General features: G+C 42.0%; 1 protein-coding gene across 4 annotated transcripts in view; it reads left to right on the top strand.

Moving 5' to 3' along the window:
• The window catches only part of ACIN1 (apoptotic chromatin condensation inducer 1), a 30089-nt gene that overhangs the window by 3232 nt on the left and 6493 nt on the right, over nucleotides 1–20364 (top strand). Inside the window, exons 3-9 of one of the 4 annotated variants that reach the window (XM_032481704.1) lie at nucleotides 714–825; nucleotides 1245–1364; nucleotides 7033–7121; nucleotides 7874–9124; nucleotides 9628–9843; nucleotides 10336–10451; nucleotides 17629–17770. In XM_032481704.1, coding sequence (XP_032337595.1) covers nucleotides 714–825; nucleotides 1245–1364; nucleotides 7033–7121; nucleotides 7874–9124; nucleotides 9628–9843; nucleotides 10336–10451; nucleotides 17629–17770 — 2046 coding nt within the window. Of the gene's footprint in view, nucleotides 1–713; nucleotides 826–1244; nucleotides 1365–7032; nucleotides 7122–7873; nucleotides 9125–9627; nucleotides 9844–10335; nucleotides 10452–14695; nucleotides 15865–15884; nucleotides 16170–17628; nucleotides 17771–20364 lie in introns of those variants that run through there. The other 3 variants (XM_032481703.1, XM_032481705.1, XM_032481706.1) reach the window with 3 other exon arrangements.

Below are 20364 nucleotides of genomic sequence, written 5' to 3'. Positions count from 1 at the left end.
TTCTGAAATTCTAATAGGACTTGTTAAGCAAGAAGGTTCTCAGGGGGAGGACTTGTGAAGAGAAAGCTGAAGGGCAAAAGAGTGACATGGGAGTCTGTTGCAGGAAAAAAATGGGAAAAGGGATTAAGTTCCTAGATTTTAAATATTGTTACCAAAGAGTTATTCTCACCCAAAGAAAATAGAATTAGAACTCTGTCTAAATGCTGAATGGATGTCCCTTTTCTCAGTCTCTTGCTTTCATGCTTTTAAATCCTGTAGTTGAATTTTGGAGATGTTTGACAAACTGTTTCCTGGATAGGTGTGTCAACAAAAGATAAACTAGTATGAACTAGTATTTTTTCCCTTCAGTTTTTGATATTACTAAAAGGAAAATTTAGGTGATCTTTAGATAATTAAGATTATCTAAAACTCTAGGTTAAAAAGCATAATTTTATAGGCACTTTTATTTCTTTTTAAATTATTTGTGCATCACTTTTTGGTTGGGAACTGAATATTTAAAATAAAAAATTATGTGTGCATTTCCTCTTTTTGTCATCTTTCATGAATCATATTTTGGTCCTCATCCTAGGAGTAGTTTAGAAAAGGGTCCTCCAACATTTTCATTATCTTTCTTGAGTCCAAATATAAGGGGTAGACCTTTGCTCCATGGAATTTTCTTCTTGCATTTTCCTGGTTTGCTTTCCTAGACTGTCTTTTCCATGTCCTCCATACAGATTGGCGAGGAAATGAGCCAGAACAGTTTCATAAAGCAGTATCTGGAAAAGCAGCAGGAGCTGCTTAGGCAGCGTCTGGAACGTGAAGCTCGAGAAGCTGCAGAACTTGAAGGTAAGCCCAGACTGTCACTTCTTACAAGAAGTTCTTCATCCTTGTTCCTGCCACTGAGTAGATGGGCCTGTCTCAGTAGGCAGTTTCAGGAATAAGTCAGGCTGAGACTGCCACTTCTTTGCTTTGGTAGTTTATGGAGCCAAGTGAGTTACTATTTGCCTTTTGTCAGGGAAGAAGATACTTAATTTGACTATCTTGTTAGAGGAGGATTCTTGCCAACAGGAAGAGTTATAAGTAAATTAAGCTACCCTTTAGTTGAACTAGAGCTTAATCCTAGGGAGTTTTTCTCTGTGTACAGTGCTCTTTTTAGTATATACTCTGTATCCGTGGCTTTGCCTGACCTCCTTCACTCCTCTACATATTCCCACATGCTGAGCCCTTCACTCCCTCCCTGCCCCGACCCAATCTGTACTTTGCAGAAGCTTCAGCTGAGTCGGAGGACGAGATGATCCATCCCGAGGGAGTGGCTTCCCTGCTGCCTCCTGACTTTCAGAGCAGCCTGGAGAGACCAGAGCTGGAGCTCAGCAGACATTCACCCAGTACGTATCTCCCTCCCCACTGCGCTGTTTTGTCAATCCTGCGTAGTTGGTGGGGGGAGGTAGTTACGCCTCCTTTCATGCTAAGCCTCCTTTAAAGTCCCAAGAAGATTCTGTGACATTGTTATTTGACATCTGTTTTCATGGAAATTATGTCCTTTTTGAAGTCTGCTCTCACCCCTATATTGTGTTAACCTCTCAGAGTATTTTATAAGGCAGTGTGATTTTTCTTCTCACCTGTATACCTCCTTAACCTCCTCTGCCTCTGAATTTAGCAACAGTTCACAACTCTTTTTCATCTCTTCACCAATTGTATGTATTATGTGTTACACATTCAGTTATCCCCCCAAATGGGCATCTGCTTCAGTTTATTAATTTATTCAACAAGTTTTTACTGAATGCCTGTTGTATGCTAGCACATGCTAGGCACCAGGAATATAGTAGAGAAAAAGACAAGTCTCTGCCATAATGAAACATACAGTCTAGTGAGGAGATGGACATTAAACAAATTATTATGTCATTAACTAGAGTTACGTGATGTGAGAGTCAGTGCAAGGTTTTATGTAAGCATATAGGGAGCTTAAACCCAGTGTATAGGATTGGTTCAGGGAAGATTAATTTTTTCATATTATAAAAAATATTAAGCACCCACTTTTGCATAGTATCTCAAGCAAAAATCTATAAATGCAGCCTAAGACAGTGTACCTTTGGGAGAACATGTGCATAATACATATGGATAATAGGTTGAGAAAGTAAACCAGTGTGTAAATTAACAAGTATTTTGAATCATTATTAATGTTAGTTGTGATGGGGAAGGTGATCATTCCTATTTAATACTTCTAGAATACATGGAAGTTGCTAGCTCTTCTGATTAATATAGAAGTCCTTCCTGAAAATAGATTTTTATGAGATATTTAATGATGGGAGAAAAATAAGTTTTTTTAGAGACCTCTTTTCTCTTCAGATATAAAAGTAGCAGACCATCGATTGATCCATTTTGCTCTTAGCACTCTTTTCATCACTGATTGTAAAGCCAGGAGGAAGGGGAAAACTCTTTTATAAATTAGTTGTCATTGTTTCTTCTTTAGTAAAAATAAGCCAAAAAATTATGTATTGAATTCTGCTGTATATGTATCTCCATGTTAGAGTATACGGAGAGTTAGCACATTGTAAAACCTATTAGGGAGAAGATAATCACACACAAAACTAATAATAGAAGATGCTATGTTTTAAGACAGACAAGAATGAATGTGATGTTCAATTTTAAAGGTAATGGGGGAACCATTGAAGATTCTTTATAGAAACATGATTTTATAAGGAACTCTCTTTAAAAAGAGAGAGCCTCTCTGTGTTCTAAACATAATTTGAAACGAAAATGAGGTATGGATCCTGAAATAGATAAAACGTTTCAAAAGCAAGTAAAGATGTAGTGTGAAGGTGATCTCTCTCTTCAGAGCTTTGTGTCATCAGCAGGACTCTGCCTTTGGTTGTAGTAGATGGAGGGAGGAAAAACAGGTAAAAGGAAAGAGGTGAAAAGTCAATAAATGAATGTAGTAAATTGTGGAGTACAGCTAATAGTTACTTTATGTTCTCTTCAGTGCACTCTATCCATAAACTTTCCTCCCTCTGATCTCAGAATATGAATCTCATTATAGTTGTGGCACAGAATTTGGTCAGGGTCCTAGTGAAGTGGTAGTTTGGAGTTTTAGGTGTACACTGTCAGTCTGCCATAGGCCAGCAAAATATTAGGATTCCAGCTTATTTATTAGCTCTGGATGTTTTGGCTTCCTTTTTTTTTAGTAAGATTTTGATTAAAGTAAGGTTCCTAGTAACATTTTGGTAATCAGTAGTGGCACCTGAGGTTTCTTTTGTTTGTTTGTTGTGTTTGTTTAAGAATATGGATTCCTGGAATCTACCCCAAGAATCTCAAGGAATGTGAGTACTGAAACCTTACATTTTTTTTAAAAGTCCCCTGGTAGTTCTGTTGATCAACTCAACTTATGAATGACTAAGTGAAAGAATAGTTTTCCAGTATTATATTTAATCAGGATCCTTGGCATATATTCTAGAAACCTCCCATTAATGTGCTGTAGACAAAATCTCAAATAGGATGGAAGGGTTGTTTTATAAAATTCTTACTGGGTCTCCTTCTTAACTTCTTATCACTATACCACTTTCCTCAGATTTTTTTAAGGTGTTGGGAGTCAGTATTCACCCTCCATTGTCAAAAGTTGTTTGGATTCCCTTCTAGATCTTAACTAGGTGTACAAAAGTCCTTACTACCTTTAGTTAATTTTTTTGAAAAGAGCTCACTCTAGGAAAATTAGGGGGGAAATACAAAAACATTAAAAAATAGATAGTCAGAATACAGATTAACAAAGGTATAGCTTCAGGTGATCTTAGCCAGCCTTTGGCTTACAAAGAGCATATAGCCCTCTTTCCTGAGTATTGTACAAATCTAGATGCTGAGATTTCAAAGAAATGCTAGGTAAGTTACTTATATAGCTAGCATCAGTCAGATTAGGTTTGACATCATTACCAGGTCTCCATTCTTTTAATTTCTGCTTCTTCTTATAGTCAAGAATACCCTTTGGCCACAGGCTTTGCTGTGATCTCTATAGCCACCTTACTTGGGTCCTGCAAATCTTGCCTAGGGATTCATTTTCCAGGATAAAGAAACTACTTTCCTATATGGCCCTTAAACATTTGTCACTTTAATACATTCTACACTGCTGAGCAGCCATCTTTGCCTTTCTCCTGAAGGCTTCTGGCTTTGGAATCTTGAAAACCTTACATTCACCCTGACTTGCTTTTTAATTCCTGAAATTTATTTCTTAATCTGTTACCAATATTGGTTCTACCCTTTGCTAAAGGTGCTCAGTTTCTGCACTTATTATTAACATCTGGCTGAAGAGACTCGTGTGGCCATGTGCACATAATAGAAGATGGCATCTTCCCCAGAACTTTGTCTGCGTCACATCAGCTCTTTACAAGGAGCTAAAAAGAATTTCTCGTCTCTTTCTTATGTTTTGTATTGCTTACTAGATTCTTGTTTCATATTTGAGGATTCCCTCTAGTCGTCACCTTTTTTGCAAAACAGTGATGACCAAAACTTTCTGAACAGCCCTGCCCAGTTTTCTCACATCTCTTTAATGACTTACTAGGCAAGTGCTACTAGAGGAGTAGTCATCTAGAATCCTACCACTGCAGTTTTACAGTATCAAAATAACATTAGCCAATATAATAGCATACAATTTACAATAGATGGAGAAAAGGGGTATTTGCTTGTACATACCTAATTTTAAAATAACAACCCTAAAACTCTTAATTTGACTTGTTTAGCATATTTATCTCTGGCTAACTTTGTACATGCCTTTTATTTTATTTTTTTCTTGAAGTCACGTTTGTTCAGAGCATGTATGTGCTTACTGAAGGCCTGTTATTCATCTCAAAGCATCTTTGGTATATATGTGCTTATAACACTTGCTTTTAAGTTGAAAAAACAAATAGAGTGTTTCTTATATAGAACTTGCAATGATAAAAACAAATACTTGGGATGGTTAGACCTATAAATGTTAGCTGTTTATCTTACTACAAAAAGTAGTATGTATTCATTAGAAAAATTTTGGAAAAACTAGAAAAAAATTTTTTAAACAAATTTTTAAATCAGAAGTCTCCACAAACAAAAATAACCACAATTGATATTTTGGTGTATAATTTTCCAGTCTTTTCTTTGTCTATATATAAGTTTACGGTATCTGCAATATTCAGTCTTTACCTTCCCTCCAACCTGGTCAATTTTTTCTTTTCTTTTTTTAAAATTATTAAGCATCTGGATAGTGATTTTTTTTAAGACTTTTTTTTTAGAGCAGTTTTAGGTTCACAGCACAATTGAGAGAAAGGTACAGAGATTTCTCAGATGTCCTCTGCCCCCAAATATGCATACCCTCCCTAATTATCAACATCCCCCACCAGAGTGGTAAATTTCTTAACAACACGAACCTATACTGACATACGTAATCACCAAAAGTCCATAGTTTACCTTAGGATTCTCTCTTGATATACATTTTTTGGGTTTGGACAAATGTATAATGACATCTTCATCATTAGAGTATCATACCAGTGTATTTTCACTGCCCTAAAAATCCTCTGTACTCTGCCTGTTATCCTTCCCTCCCACCCTCTACTTTTTTTTCCCCCTTTTTTGTTAAACTACTATAAATCAGCTTCTTTCCCTTATATATATGCAAAGGAGCTTTGCCTAAAATTCATGGCAAATGTTTTCTTTTGGTTTTACTCATTTTGTAATTAACCTATTCTTGGTCATTTAATTATGAAATTATTATTATAGCCACCACATTATTTATTAATGTTTTACAGATTATTCTTTAAGTCTTTGCTAAAGAGTCTGAGCTAGCATTGTATATCCTAACCATAGTTCCTGTACACACACCTATAATGAAGTTTTTATTCTCTAACCCAAATATGAAATGGTACATATTCAGAGATCCTGTTAATCAAGTGATCATGGAGTAATGTTTTATAAAATATGTGCAGTCTTTTTTTTTTTAATCCTAATGCCACTGTCTATCCACCCGGAAAAATAAGTGCAGTCTTATAGTTGTTTCTGTAAGTTTCTTCTTTTAATTATAGAAGCAAAGACTAGTTCATTTTAGTTTGCTAGAATATAGAAATAAGAGACGAGACCTTGGGTTAGAGTTCACACCATCTGCTTTACTTGCAGTCTACTGTTAATATAGAACAAGATTTTGTGCATCATTTAAACCTTTTGTACCATATTGTGTGTATCTGGAATATTATTATTTTTAGGCTGTTTTCTAAACTGGTTCTGATCAATATTTGCATTGCTATTCCATGTAATATTTAATACTAGTAGGAAACTTAGAAATCCTCCAGTCCATCCCTTTTTCTCAGTCAAGACATTGAGACCCAAATTATTTAAGTGATTTACCCACAGTTACCTTTCTTCATGTAACATAAGTAGAAGTTTTTACAGTTTTACCTAAAGTTATTTGGAATGACCTAGATTGGTGGTTTGCAAGCTTTTTTTTAGTAGTAGAACTTATTTTTCCTTAAAAATAATCTCACCTAGAGCTCCGTATCTAAAATATAATTAGGAGGGCCCATTTTTGAAGCCCTGTCCAGTTGGCTTGAAGTAATTTTTTGGGACCTTAGGGCCTGAAAGTCATTTCTCTTAAGTACTTATTTCATGAGATTTTTGTTTTACAAACTAGTATATTAATCATGATGTTTTGGTCAAAACTAGTAGTGGCAATAGGCAGTCCAAAAAACTGGACACCAAACATAGTGAAGTCTTGAGCTTTGATTCAGTGACAAAACATTTTACAGAAATAAGTACACTTTGTACTAGACAATTTGAAGCCTCTGGTAGTTATTTTACATTTACTTGAGATATTTATAATATGTGGATTGACTCTGAGATACTAATAATATTCCAGATGTGTGCAGCGTAACTTACCAACATAACCCTGTTTCTTAGGGCTTTATATAATTTTTATTCCATATAGAAGTCAAATAAATACAGATATATATCGACCAGCTCATGTGCTGTGATTGATTTAATTTTAGAAAGCAGCCTTGAATGAGTGTTCATGTTATGAGTCTGACTTGGTTTTCTTGCATTTGATAGGAAAAAGTTCCTCTGTTTCTGAAGAGAAAGGTGAATCTGATGATGAGAAACCAAGGAAAGGAGAAAGACGATCATCCAGGGTCAGACAGGTAATTCAGATACCTCCAGAAACATCCTTCACCTCTTTGGGTAATGATTTGGCTATCTCGTCCTCCTTTTCTTTTTCCTCAGTTTCAGAGTTGGTGTCTCTCTAGATTTCTATATAATCATCTTCTTTCTCCCCTTAATCATCTTTTTCTTTTTTTGTTTTTTAATTTATAGCTGCTTTGGCCTTCAGATCTCTAAATGAATATATAAAAAATAAAACTTAATTGTGAAAGTTAGCAGGTGGTCGTTGTTCCTAAAGCAGTACATTGTTAGAAAATATACAATTAATTATTCAATTAAAACCTTAAAGCTATATGATACGATGTTAAGTGAGCACAGTACAAAAGTATGTGTAGTGTAATTACAGCTGTGGAAAAGAATGGAAAAAAATTAAAGTATCAAAATGATCACAGTGAGTGGTAATAGGTCAGTTCTCTCCCTCCCATCACACATAGTTTATAGATGTTCAGCTTATATATTTATTTTTTTTTTCAGTTTATATTTATTTTTAAAGCTCAAAGCTAACAAATGAACTACTAGCAGTTTCATTATTGTATTCCTTTTGGTAACTCTATTTTGATTCCTACAAGAGCCCATGTTAGTCATGCATGTCTACTGTTGCATTTGTTTTTGTGTTGCTGAAAGTGTCTATCATTGAGTTTCTCCTCCTAGTGGTGTGTCTTGTGAGATGCTTTTCCTGCTCTGTTGATAGTGAGCAAGTATACTTGGAACCATTGAATATCTTTTCTTTCAGGCAAGGGCAGCTAAACTCTCTGAGGGCAGCCAGGCTGCTGAGGAGGAAGAGGATCAAGAAACACCTTCCAGAATTCTGAGGGTCAGAGCAGATCGAAATTTGAAAACAGAGGAAGAAGAAGAGGAAGAGGAGGAAGAGGAAGAAGAGGAGGAAGAGGAGGAAGATGATGGCGAGGGACAAAAATCTAGGGATGCACCAGTCCTGAAACAATTTAAGGAAGAAGGAGGGGAAGAGATACCCAGAGTAAAAGCAGAGGAGGTGGTGGATGAGAGATCCCAAACTATAAGATCCCAGGAACCAGAGGGGTTAGAGAGAGGAGGGAGGGTTACAAGGTCCCAGGAAGAGGCTAGAAGAAGTCATCTGGCCAGACAGCAGGAGAAAGAGATGAAAACAGTTTCTCCCCTTGAGGAAGAAGACAGAGAAATAAAATCTTTAAAAGGCTTGGAGGAAAAATCGAAGTCACCTTCCCCTCCTAGACTGACTGAAGATCTGGAGAAGACCCCTCTTGCGCTACAACCAGAGCAAACTGCCAGTGAGGAGGAGACTCCCCCACCTTTACTTACCAAGGAAGCATCTTCTCCACCACCTAATACACAACTCCAGAGTGAAGAAGAAATAGAACCCATGGAAGGCCCAGCCCCTCCTGTCCTCATTCAGTTATCTCCTCCTAATACAGATGCTGAGGCCAGGGAGCTGTTACTATCTCAGCATACTGTGCAGTTGGTGGGAGGCCTGTCTCCTTTGTCAAGTCCTGCAGACATCAAAGCAGAATCTCCAGTAGAGAAAGTGCCAGAGGAGTGTGTCCTGCCTCTAGTTCAGAAAAGCACACTAGCTGAATCCTCAACCCAGAGGGGTCTTGAAACTAAATCAGAAAAACCTGCTCAACCACTCCCTCTAAAAGTCGAGGAATTAGCACTGGCCAGAGGGATTGTTGAAGAATCTTTGGAACAGAAGGAAGGCAGAAGGGCTTCTCATACCCTTCTCCCAAGCCACAGATTGAAACGGTCAGCTGACTCATCCTCTAGCCGGTCCTCCTCATCTTCATCCTCCAGTTCTAGATCAAGGTCTCGCTCTCCTGACAGCTCAGGCTCTCAGTCTCACTCACCTCCAAGGTCCAAGCAGAGAGATGTATCTCGGGCACATACTCACGCCAACCCTCGTGGTAGATCCAAGATGGGCTCCAGATCAACATCTGAGTCCAGGTCACGTTCCTGTTCTCGTTCACGTTCAGCATCCAGCAACAGCAGAAAAGTAAGTGTGGGAGAATCCTGGGTGCATTGATGTTCTGTCTCTACTGCAGTGATTTTCAACCCCTAGAGAACCTAGCATGATTTCCAGTGGGAATAGGAAAAAACTTCCTTCCTTCCTTCCTCAGTTCAGTATTACTTCCCTCTCATTTTGGAGTTTCATTTTCAATTCATTGATTCCCTAGGTATGGTCCTTTTTCAGTTTGAGTCCTTTTGATTGCAGAGAAAGTTGAATCCATTTACCCATTTCCTCCACTTGATGATAAACTTCTTGAAGGTAGGGACATGCCTTTTTACATGTGTATCCCAGTATCTGGCACCTAGTTGGGACTTAAACAATTTGTTGAATAATCTAGGAAGAAAGGGTGATCACTAAGTCAAACAGGAATAAACATAAAGGTAAAAAGATCCAAAGTATTAAATTGAGTCAGTAGAAGTTGAAGAATTCAATATCTACTGAATAGATACCACATAAAATAATTTGCCTAATGTGTTTCATTTCTTTAGTCTCTGAGCCCTGGAGTCTCCAGGGACAGCAGCACCAGCTACACTGAAACCAAAGATCCCTCTTCTGGTCAGGAGGTTGCAACTCCACCAGTGCCACAACTGCAGGTCCTTGAGCCAAAGGAGTGGACTTCCACCTCATCCTCTATCCAAGTGAGGCATATGAGCCAACCTGAGCCAGCCGAAAAGCACGTGACCCAGAGGTTACAGCCTGAGCGGGTAGGGTATTATGCCCCCTCCCTAGAGGGAGATGGAGGATTAGGCATGGTTTTCCCTTTTGTCTTAGATATAAAACTGAAAATGCTGTCTGGACAAGGGTCAGTAGAAATGTAGAAGGTTGGGGCTACCTGTTAGAATCTACTTTCATTTCCAGATCCTTGGTTCATGAAAGTTCTCCATGCATCTGAACAGCAGGGTTCTCATCTTCAGGGCTCTCAGGGTCAGTTCTTCTCAGAACATCTTTTTTCTGCCCAAAGGAAGCCTTTTCTCAGTTTTCTCAAAGAAGAATTCTAATAAAGTGATTGCTGGCATGGAAATTCTTTAATTAACGTTCCATTCCACTTCCTAAAATAACGAAAATCAGTAGGGCTGTGTGCAGAGCTGGTGCTATATATGTTGTGCCCTGCCTTTTACCAGCTCCATGTTAAAGAAGAGGAACCAAGCAGATTTAAGTACGTTGCTATGTTTGTTTTGCTGTGTTTGTCCTGACAGGGGAGCCCAAAGAAGTGTGAAGCTGAAGAGGCAGAGCCACCAGCTGCCACACAGCCCCAAACCTTGGAGACTCAGACCTCTCACCTACCAGAATCAGAAAGGATTCATCGCACTGTGTAAGTGATATCTCTCACCTGGGGCGTAACACTCCTGGTTTGTGGGATAGTTCTTTGCTCCCTAGAGTTCTTTGGCTAACTTCTAGTTTCCTTTTAAAACATGGAGGGAGAACTTTACCTGGACTAAGTCTAGGGTTCAGTTAGTATGTTGAGAGCTGCCACTGGAACTCTGAAGGTAGTCTGGAAAGTGGTGGTGAGAGCATAAAGAAACCCAAATCTATAATCTGACCAAAATAGTTCCTTTGTGGAGGAGGCAGCAGAGGCTTCTGTTTGCAAATTCAAGACAATGTAAGGGAAATGACTTAGACATTTTAACTCAATCTTTTGACAAATTTATCAACTACATCTGAGCCTGAGAACACAGTTTAATAAAGGATATTGAGAGTCTATAAAGAAAAGTACAGGCGAGTCCTGTTTTTTAGTTTCTGTATTTCTCTGGTTATTAAGTGTCATTTTACTAAGCACAGTCTAGCCTAGTTACCTCTCAGAGCATACCATACAGCAAAATAGGAAGTGCATATCAAGTCAGAAGTTTACTTCTGGGCTTCTAAGATCCTTGGATTGATTTTACCACTCATGTAATTAATGTGAATTTTTTATTCCTTATATGTAGTCCTAGAAAAATACTCATATCAAATTAAATTTACAGTCGAACAGGTATATCATTCATTATTCTTAGCTAGAATCTTACACTGCTTTGGTCAGTGTCCTGTGTAGACAGTTTGCCTAACTTTGTTCCATGATTGTTTTAATGACATTTTAACACTAATATTTCTGATATGATTTTTCCCTTTATGTGCATATCTAATAATTTGCATTCTTCTTAGAGCTATATTTGCCTCTGATTTTGGAGGGTGGTGGGCAGTGACATGATTTATTATCTCGTTTTCTTAAGGTTTTAAATAGTTTTGGACTCTTAGCTTTTGCCTTGCCACTGTCAATTGTAATATTCTTGCCTCTGCTGCCATCTTGTGGCCATTACTTTTTTGGTTTGAAAGCTAAAAGTGCACTTTGAAAAGTTTTTGTTTTTCCCTTTTGGGATGGGTACATTATCCCTTGGGAAAGGGTTTTTCTTCTAGGACCTTAAAGTGAAAACCCAGCGGATTCTGGAAGGTGTTCAGGATTCCCCAGCTACACCATCGATGAGGAAATGGGGTGACACCTTCCCTTCCCTATCCATCAGTCAGAGATGATACCTGCCCCTTCCCTCCCCCATCCCATGAGAGTACAGCTTATCTTCTCTGTAATGACAGTTTCAAAGTAGGTGTTGACAACCTGCTACTAATTGGGCCTGAGGAACCGCCTCCTGTGTATCTTGAAAAGCAAGTAGTTTTCTGAAAAGTTGCTTGCTTGCCCTAAAATTCTGTGGGTCTCAGATCCTGGCAACAGAGCAGCACTTTATGCTGTTTTGAAGGCACTTCTTCTCTGGATTTTCACATGCAAGTCCAGGGCAAACAAACCTTGGAGTCATACACAGTTTTTCTCCTCAGGTAAAGGTGGTTTTGATCTTCATTTTATGACTGAGGTCATCTAGTCACATTGATTCTGGCAAGGTGATAGGCAGATGGCACCTTGGGCAAATACTGAGATTGCCCATTGTTGCCTAGGCAAGCTTCAGTGGAGCAGCCTATAGATTAGAAATGCAGTCTGAGCTCGGGAGTAGCTCCCACACCTCCCTCCTACCTGCTTTCCTCCTGCCTGCCTACCAGATGGTCTATTCAACAGCCTAACAAAACGACATGCCCCAAAGCCTAAACCCATAGGCTGTTCTGGCATTGGATTTGGTAAATGAATCTTTTGAGAAGTTTGCCTCTTTCTGGAGGCCCTGCTACAGCTGATTCACAGCCCTCCTGGTCTCTGACACCTCTAGAGTGCTAGTGTTCAGCCCGGTGGCCTCTGGAGCCCTGGCCAGTTTTAAAAGTGGGATCAACAGTGAGTGCTAAATGGAAAAGACCGTTTGTGGCTTAACCTTTGTTTTCCTCTCTTTCTCAACAAGAAGTCACATTTCTTGTTAAAAACAAAGCTAGGGCCTATTGATTCAGTAAAGTGTTTTTTAAAAAAACTAAATCTCAAGAACTGTTACCACTTGGAAGAGATTGCCTAACTTTTTTTTTTTGCTGTGCTTGGTTAAATCCATTCTGATTCTGATTGTGCCCTGAAGAATTCTAGATTTATGAGGTAAGGTATCTTTTTCATTTCTTGGGGCAGGAATTGTGAGCCCTCAGTCCTATTTCAGTTGAGCCCTATTCCAGAATCCAATCCTCTGCCTGCTATAGATACAACAAAAATTTCCTCATACAGCAGAAAGTAATTCTCTCTTTTAAAGGAAAAAAAGAGAAAACTTTGGGCAACTGTATCATCCAGCAGTAGTTAATTCAAACCCAGATTTTTCTAAATACAACTTTCCTGTGTATACAAACCTTGCAGGCAATAGCAACATTGGGCTCTTGGCACTATGCTTATTTGTTCTTTTGCCTGAGTAGGAGGAAAGATACGGTCCTTTAAGCCAATGTGACAGTGTAATTGATACTCCCTAGGGGACCTACAATGCCAGTATGCCAAATGATGCTTGTTTTAAACGGTAGAATTTATTGTTATCAGTAGGGTTTGCTCACTGAAATCTTGGTATCTGAGAACATACCATGTAAAACCATACTGTCCTTGGTTATCTTGGAATCAGTATGCTCCTGAGGGTGTTCTGTATTTAAATCTCACCGCCTAAGGTTAGTCAGATCCCACCATTTCTTATTAAATTTCATCAGGTCCTCAGCTGCTTGTTAATTTTCTGTAGTAACTAAATGTCTATAGAAATGTCCTTTTGAATTAGTTTTTCTGAATCTCATTAATATTCAGGCATGAACTATAATGTGATGTTATTAATCTCCAAGTAGTTCTATCCTTTTCTTCTGGGCTACAGATGCTTTGTGTGCTGTTTAATTATGGGTAGATGTCACCCACCCCCAATCCCCATGTAATTTCACCTATGTTTCAGAGATACAGGAAACATTTGTGCAAGAACTTAAATAGTAGGAAGAGAGATGCCTTTTGTCTAAAAGGGACTACAAAGAAATTCTGTGTGGGGCTCTGAGACTTAGCTAACAAGGCTTTGGTTCTGCAAGCAGATTGAGTCCCCTTTGGGGACAATTTCCAGGTTTCCTCTTTTTCTTATGAAAATAGTATCTTGCGAATTCTTGGATCCCACAGATTTGATCATGGGGAAATAGAATAAGCTCATGTCTTAAAAAGGACGGCGATAACGTGGTAAAATTCTTACTCTTGAAAAAAGTGAGAATTTCCATTAAAAGAAAATTCTTAAAAAAAAAAAATTCTTCCTCCAAGGAAGCCACTTTCAGAGCAGCACATTGGCAGCTGAAAGTATTTTAGAACAAATGATGTAGAGGCAACATTTGAGGATGTTTGACAGTAACAGCTCTCTGTAGGGTAACAGTCTCTATGGGAATTCTATCCAAAAATATTTTTTAAGTAGAAAACTTCTGGTTCAGTGAACATTTATTAAAGTGTCCATTTGGTACCCGCAATGACAACCTAATTTGGAAATATTTACTGAGCATTTGTGTTAGACCCTGGGCTAGGGGGTCAAGGGATGCAGTCCCTGACCTTGAAGAACTCTGCAGGGTCAAGTAAACCAGTGATTATTATACAATGATGGGGACATTGCTGAGAACCTGTCAAGCCAATTACTGAGTACCATTGAGCACTCAGAGAAAGAGCAGTTTACTCTTTGAGGACAGTCAAAAAAAGCTCCAAAGGTGCCGTCAAATGAGATAATGGCTTATTAAACATATATGTGTTTTATGCATAGCCTTACCTTTTCTTGGGGTGTCTTCCAAGCCAGACTCTTAAGAGCAAACCAGTATCATATTGTTCCATGTGAATAAGTACTGTTATTACCCCCACTTTACAGATTAAGAAACTGAGAGAGTCAGGAACTCGCCCAGTATCACACTACATGTATAGGGTGAGGCCAGGGCCCAGACTGATCCCTAGCCAGTTTGACTCCAGAGCTCTCAATCTTACTGAGCAGACAGGGAAAAGTGAAAAGGAACTTTGAGTGTAATGTATAAATATGACTGCTTTATCTTGCAGTTGGTGTGTAAGTTTAAGATTTTAAGCAGCAGGGAGGAAATTTTAGTCCTGGCAAAAAGTTCTCATATTACAAATGAGGTAATACTAAGCTTTTGGTCAGATACCCAGAAGCTTGTATTAGTGTGAAATCTTTATTTCCTGTAGGATGCAAAGGGAGCACCTTTGCAGTCAACAAATGAGCATTTTGTGCACCTACTGGATGCTTTTTTGAATGATTAGAGGCAGCTTCCCATTTTACATTTAGTCTGGTGAAGATACTTATGATTAATAATTTCCATTTAGTTCCCACTTTCTGCTCAGCAGATCTGCTCCCTCCACCTCCCCATAACGGTTCTCTCACTTCAGTTTCTTATCTACTTCAGAGCCCTCACCTTGGAGCCCTTGCTCCAAGAAGTGTCCTCAGTATTTTAGCTTCCCAAGGTCCCCTTGCCCTGTTTATCCTCTTTCTTTCTGGCTCCAGGGGACCCTGGGGCAGGGTGACCTTATTAAAGACTCTGTGAAACAAAGTTGTCTGTTATCTCTTCAGAGACACATCCCTTCCCCCTACTGGTAATTCAAAAAGGAACTCTCTGCTTATCCACTCTTTCCATCTTCCCGGAGAAAGGACTGGTTGGAGTAGTAACACGTGGTCATTGCCTGCGGTGAGCAGCCAGTTACTGTAGAGTGATTGGATAGTGCCAGATCTCATCCCACCTCCACGCCTTGAACCAGCTGATCTGGTTTCAGTGTTCCGTGCCTGGCTTGTTGGATAGAGAGAGGTGGGCACGGAAGAAATTGTTCATGACCCTCCAGTCTGTGTCTCTTTTCAACTTTGGCTTTGTTATCTCCTTATCATTTTTCACTCCCAGCTCTGCTGTTTCCTTTCCTTCTACTCTCTGGAATCTTCCGGGCAAGCAGCTGTAACTGTATGTCCTCTCCACCCAGCCCCCTTCCCCGACCCCCGGGAAGACCAGGAGAGAGCACCCTCTCCCTGTGGGGTTAGGCCTCGGTAGCTGTTGTAACCTGAGAAAAGGAGGAAAAAGGCCAGGCCTATTGAGCCAGCAGTGAGCTCCCTGTGGCCTGCCAGAGGATAAGAACCTTGCTCACTCAGCGCCCTCCCTCTTTTCTTTCCCCTCCCCTGCTGCAGCAGGGCCCTCCCCCGTCCGCACACACGGGCTGCTGGGTAAGTGGCAAGATGGCTCCCCTGCATGTCTCCGGCTGATCGCCGCCGCTCCGCCAATACAATAGAGCCAGCCACTACCAGCAGCCTGGCCCTCTTCCTCCTCCTTCTCCAGGGAGACCAATCCAGCCGAATTCGGGGTTTGCCGTGAGGACTTAACGCTTATCTCTTAAAAGCCAGATCTATTTTAGCCTCCCCCTCACCACCACCACCACCACCTCCCCTTCCATTTACCATTTTTTGGATCCCCAGTTGCTGCATCTCGATTTTCTCTCTCTGGATCGGGTGGCTGGGGAGGAGGTGGTGGGATCTTGGGACAAGGAAGGTGTTTTGTTTTGTTTAATTTTTTAGGATTTTTTTGTTTGGTTTTTGTTATTTCTTCCATTCCAGAAAGGGATAAACAGCACTTCCAGGGGGAGAAAAAAAATCATGTTATCAGAAAGCAAAGAAGGGTGAGAGCTTCACATTTCCATGTATCCCTTTTCCCCACCGCTCTAGCCTACCTCACCTCCCTTCTCTTCCCCATGGCTTTCATTCCGTCTTTCGTTTTGGTTTGTTTTCAGTCATTCTGCTTCCCCCCTTTGTCCTTCCTGCCCGATTTCTAATTGGCCCCACTTGCCCTCTCTGTGTGGGAAATAGGTAGTTTCTGGATAAGCTTGTTCTTTAGATTTAGGCAGTTGAATCTCGTGTTTCTGTGGGAGCCTGTTAGCTGGGGGCACAGTTCCGATTTTCCCCTCCCCCCTTCCCGTGCATCCCTCCCTGCCTGCTCTGGGGAGGCTGTTCTGACCTCTGAGTGTCAGTCAGCCTGTCGGGAATGCCGAATTTTCTGGTGGTGCTTATCAGCCTGGGGAGGCTTGGTTTCCCCTTCCTGAGACTTGGGCCTCTCATCATCTTGATTTGATACCCGCCCCCGCAGTGTTTGGGTGGTGGTAGGGGGTGAGATTAGAGGTAGAAGTTAAGGATGGAGATGGGAAAAAAAGGTGGGAAGATAGTTTATCTGAAGTGCCTCTGGGGTTCATTGCCTGACATGGGAGCTAACGTGTGGTTTGGAGGGGTTGGGGAGTGGGTTCAGTGTTTGGGGAGAGGATGCATGGTGTGGGGGCGGGTGTGTCCTGACTGGGAGGCCTGCTCTCTTTATCTCTTGGAAGTTGGAATAAGGGAGTGGGAGAAACTGGGCGAAAGCCGAATGTAAGAACAGTTCCTACACCTCTGAGCAGGTAAAAGTGGCCTGGTTCTTCTCTGAGCTTTCATACTCTGTCTGCAGTTTGAGTTTTTCCTTTTGGATTAGAGAGGGTCCTTGTTGAAGCTTGAACCCTCACCAGCCTTATTCTCCCTGCAGCCCCCACCCCCATCATTTCTCCATTCCTGGTGTCTCCAGGTCCTGTGGGTCAGTAGGCTTTTACTTATTAAGCAGTTGAATAAACACAAGGTTGGGATCATTTGCCACAGCCCTGGCTGTTCTTTCTCATCTTTTCAAGGAATCGGGTTTCCTTCATGCAATTTGGTTAAGTAAGGGGGCCTGTGCCCAAGGGATAGGGAAGCCACGGGGTTGTGGGCAAATCACATCACTTCTGAGGGACTGTTTTCATAGAGGGGTTTTTCTCTTCATATAAGGGCACTCTGGTGAATTACCTAAGAATAATTGGAGTCTGGACCCCACACATCACAGCTTTATCTCATCTGGGCAGTGGATGGATGTGGTTGTGGTGATCTGTGCTTTTTTCCCAAGGAAAATGGTTTCCTGCTTTTCCTGTGGGGGGAGGTCTCTAGTCTCATCTGAAAAGCAGCCCTCTCAACCCCACCCAGGTGATGAGGCATGCGGGTTTCCTTGACCCAAAACCTAACATCTTGCTCTCTCTTCCCCTTGGTTCTTTCCTGCCCTTCCCTCCCAACCTCTCCCCATACTGACAGTGAGGAGAAGGAGGAAGTGACCATGGACACAAGTGAAAACAGACCTGAAAATGAGGTTCCAGAGCCCCCCATGCCTATTGCAGACCAAGTCAGCAATGATGACCGCCCAGAGGGCAGTGCCGAGGATGAGGAGAAGAAAGAGGTAAATATCCAAGCCACCTGCTGGGGTGGGTGGGCAGGAGTGGACATAGGGGAAAGAGTAGACCACTCTGGTGACCCCTCTTACACAGTGGGATAGCTTAAAGAAGGGGCTAGGTGAAGACTTGGATCAGTATAGGGCCATGGGAGAATTCGCTGGTTTAGCAAGGGAGACCCCTTGTGATGGGGACAGGGCTCATTCGTTCCCCTTTCCTGGTTTGGGAAGTAATGCAGTCCAGACTCTTGAAAGTTTTGTAACCGCCAGGAAAGTCAAGTTAATGGCCCTTTATCTAAGACCCAGGCTCAGCTTTCCCTGCTACCTTCTTTAGCTTTTCCCTGTGGTAACCCCTCTAGCTTTCCCTCCTTTTTAAAAGCCTGTTGGAGCTCAGCGCCATCTAGTGGGCCTTGGTGGTTCTCAGCTGACCACCATGCTGAGGAATTTTTGTCCCTCATCTGCCCCCCAGTGGTCTCATTGCAGAGATGTAGCTGCTTAGAAGCTAGCCCCTGGGGTGATCCCAACGGTCCCTTCCCCGTTTCTGTAACCTCTCTACTTTTCTGGCATATATATTATCTTGTGTCCTGCACCCAATTCAGGGGGTTCCCCCCATCAGAGCCAGCGAAGTCTTCTTGGCTCTTAAAGTAATTAGAGAATTAGCTGGGTTTGGGAGTAGGGTAAGAGGGTGGGAGGGACCGTTGTGTGTGTAGCCTTTCTTTGGTGTGTGTTGCGGGGGGTGGGGGCCGGTGAAAGTGATTTGATGTGCAGAATATTATTTATTACAAGGTCCTTCTTCCCCGTAAAACTTTGTCCAAGTACCTCATGTACGGTAATCCGCCCGTAAAATATAACCCTGCCCAACTGGCCAATCGCTGATGCCGCCTCTTCCTCTGGACCCACCCGCTGCTACTGAGCTGCCCAGTCAGAGCCGAGTCTGCTATCCAGGTGTCTTGGCCAGAGGGGGGCATGTGTATGGGATCCTGTGATGGGCCCTCTTTTGCCTCCCTGCCTTGCTTACATCAGGGGGCCGAGAAGAGCACTGTTCTGGAGAGACTTGTATTGAGAAAACAAAAAGCATTTGGAAAGGGGTGGACTTGCATCATCTCCCTCTTTGGGACACCCCAAGAAGAGCTTGTGTCACTGCTGGGGCGCCTGCCCACATGCCCTTACCCTTTTGAGGACTGTGGGTTGCCTTGTTTGCTACAGACTGTTGGGATCCCCATCTAGGTCACCAAGACCTCCTAAAGAATCAATGTTTGTGATCACAGTGCCATGCTGTAAAATACCGAGTGGGGCTCTCGGCTTAAGCTGTGACGACTAGGAACCCTGCAGAGAAGTCTAGGGTCTGAGCCCAGGGATTTAATGCTGATGACAGCCCAGCCATGTCTCACCACTTGCTCATCAGATGGACTTTCCTTTGGTCCCTGTTGTCCATGGTGAAGGGCAGCATGTTGGTTGCTCCAACTTCTCCTCCATCCCTGGAGGCAGGGGCTCATCCATCCACCTGACTGGAACCACTGTCTCAGCTGGAGTCCCTGAGGAGATGCCACACACCACTCTCAGAAGAACAGTATTCTGACCTTGCTGCTGAATGTGTGCCAGGTCCTGGGGCTATCCATCTACTGCCCCCAGGCTGCCTTCAACAGAGGTTCCATGATCCCACTCGGTGAGAGGACCCCCTCCCCAGTTACAGGCAGAGGAGAAAGGGACTCTGGAGTCATCACCTGGATTCCAAGTATTGGGTGGTGGTATTGCTGCAGCTTGCCACTGGTGGACATAGGGTCCTGCCTGCCTCCCACGATAAAAGGCCAGGACCACTACTGCTGCTCACGGGCCATCTCATCAGGGACTGCAAGATGATGCCCCTGCAGGGCTGGGACTGATGTCTCTGCCCCTTTTCCCCCTGTACCCCTCGCTGAGCCTGCCCACCGCCAGTGAACTGTCTTGACATCATGGAAACTGGGCAGCGTCCCCCCACACGTTTCCCTCCCGCCCCCCCTGCGCCCCTGGGAGGACTCTGGCAGTGCCGTGCTGACCACCACGCCGTGCGCCCACCTTTTTTGCCAACCCAACCCCCCACCAATTGCACAGCGCCTAGCAGGGAGGGCTCATTCTGATTGGACCGGCGGTTGACTAGATACAGTACACAGTGAGGTGCGATTGGCTGAACTGAAGATCCCAGGTGTGAGATGGTACCTGGAACATTTGTCATATTCCTAGTTTATTTTCCTCTTTATTTTCTTCTTCCTCTTTTTTAATCTTTTATTTTTTTTCTTTCTTTTTTTTTTTCTGATTTCTTTATTGGATTTATTTATTTATTTGGTTCATGTTTTTCCTGTTTTAATTAAGACTTTTTTTTTTCTCACTAACTTACCCATCAAGAGCGGCCCGGCTAGGGTTCAGGCTGGCCCTTAACGGAGACCAAGGAGACTTGGTTAGACGACACAAACGGGGCTGGGGGTTGGATGGGGAAAAGGGATTTCATCAAGAGGGTCCTGCCCTACCCTTTAGAAGGGTGGTAGGTCTTAGTTTTTCCAGAAATAAGCACTTAAATCTGAAAATGCTCTATTCCCCTTTCGCTTTCTCTTCCTCTTTTTGCTCTG

Source organism: Camelus ferus, chromosome 6 (genome assembly GCF_009834535.1).
Source record: "Camelus ferus isolate YT-003-E chromosome 6, BCGSAC_Cfer_1.0, whole genome shotgun sequence".
Classification (NCBI taxonomy): Eukaryota; Metazoa; Chordata; class Mammalia; order Artiodactyla; family Camelidae; genus Camelus; species Camelus ferus.
The sequence above is the reverse complement of the archived record's forward strand: the minus strand, read 5'-3'. Positions and strand labels throughout refer to the sequence as shown.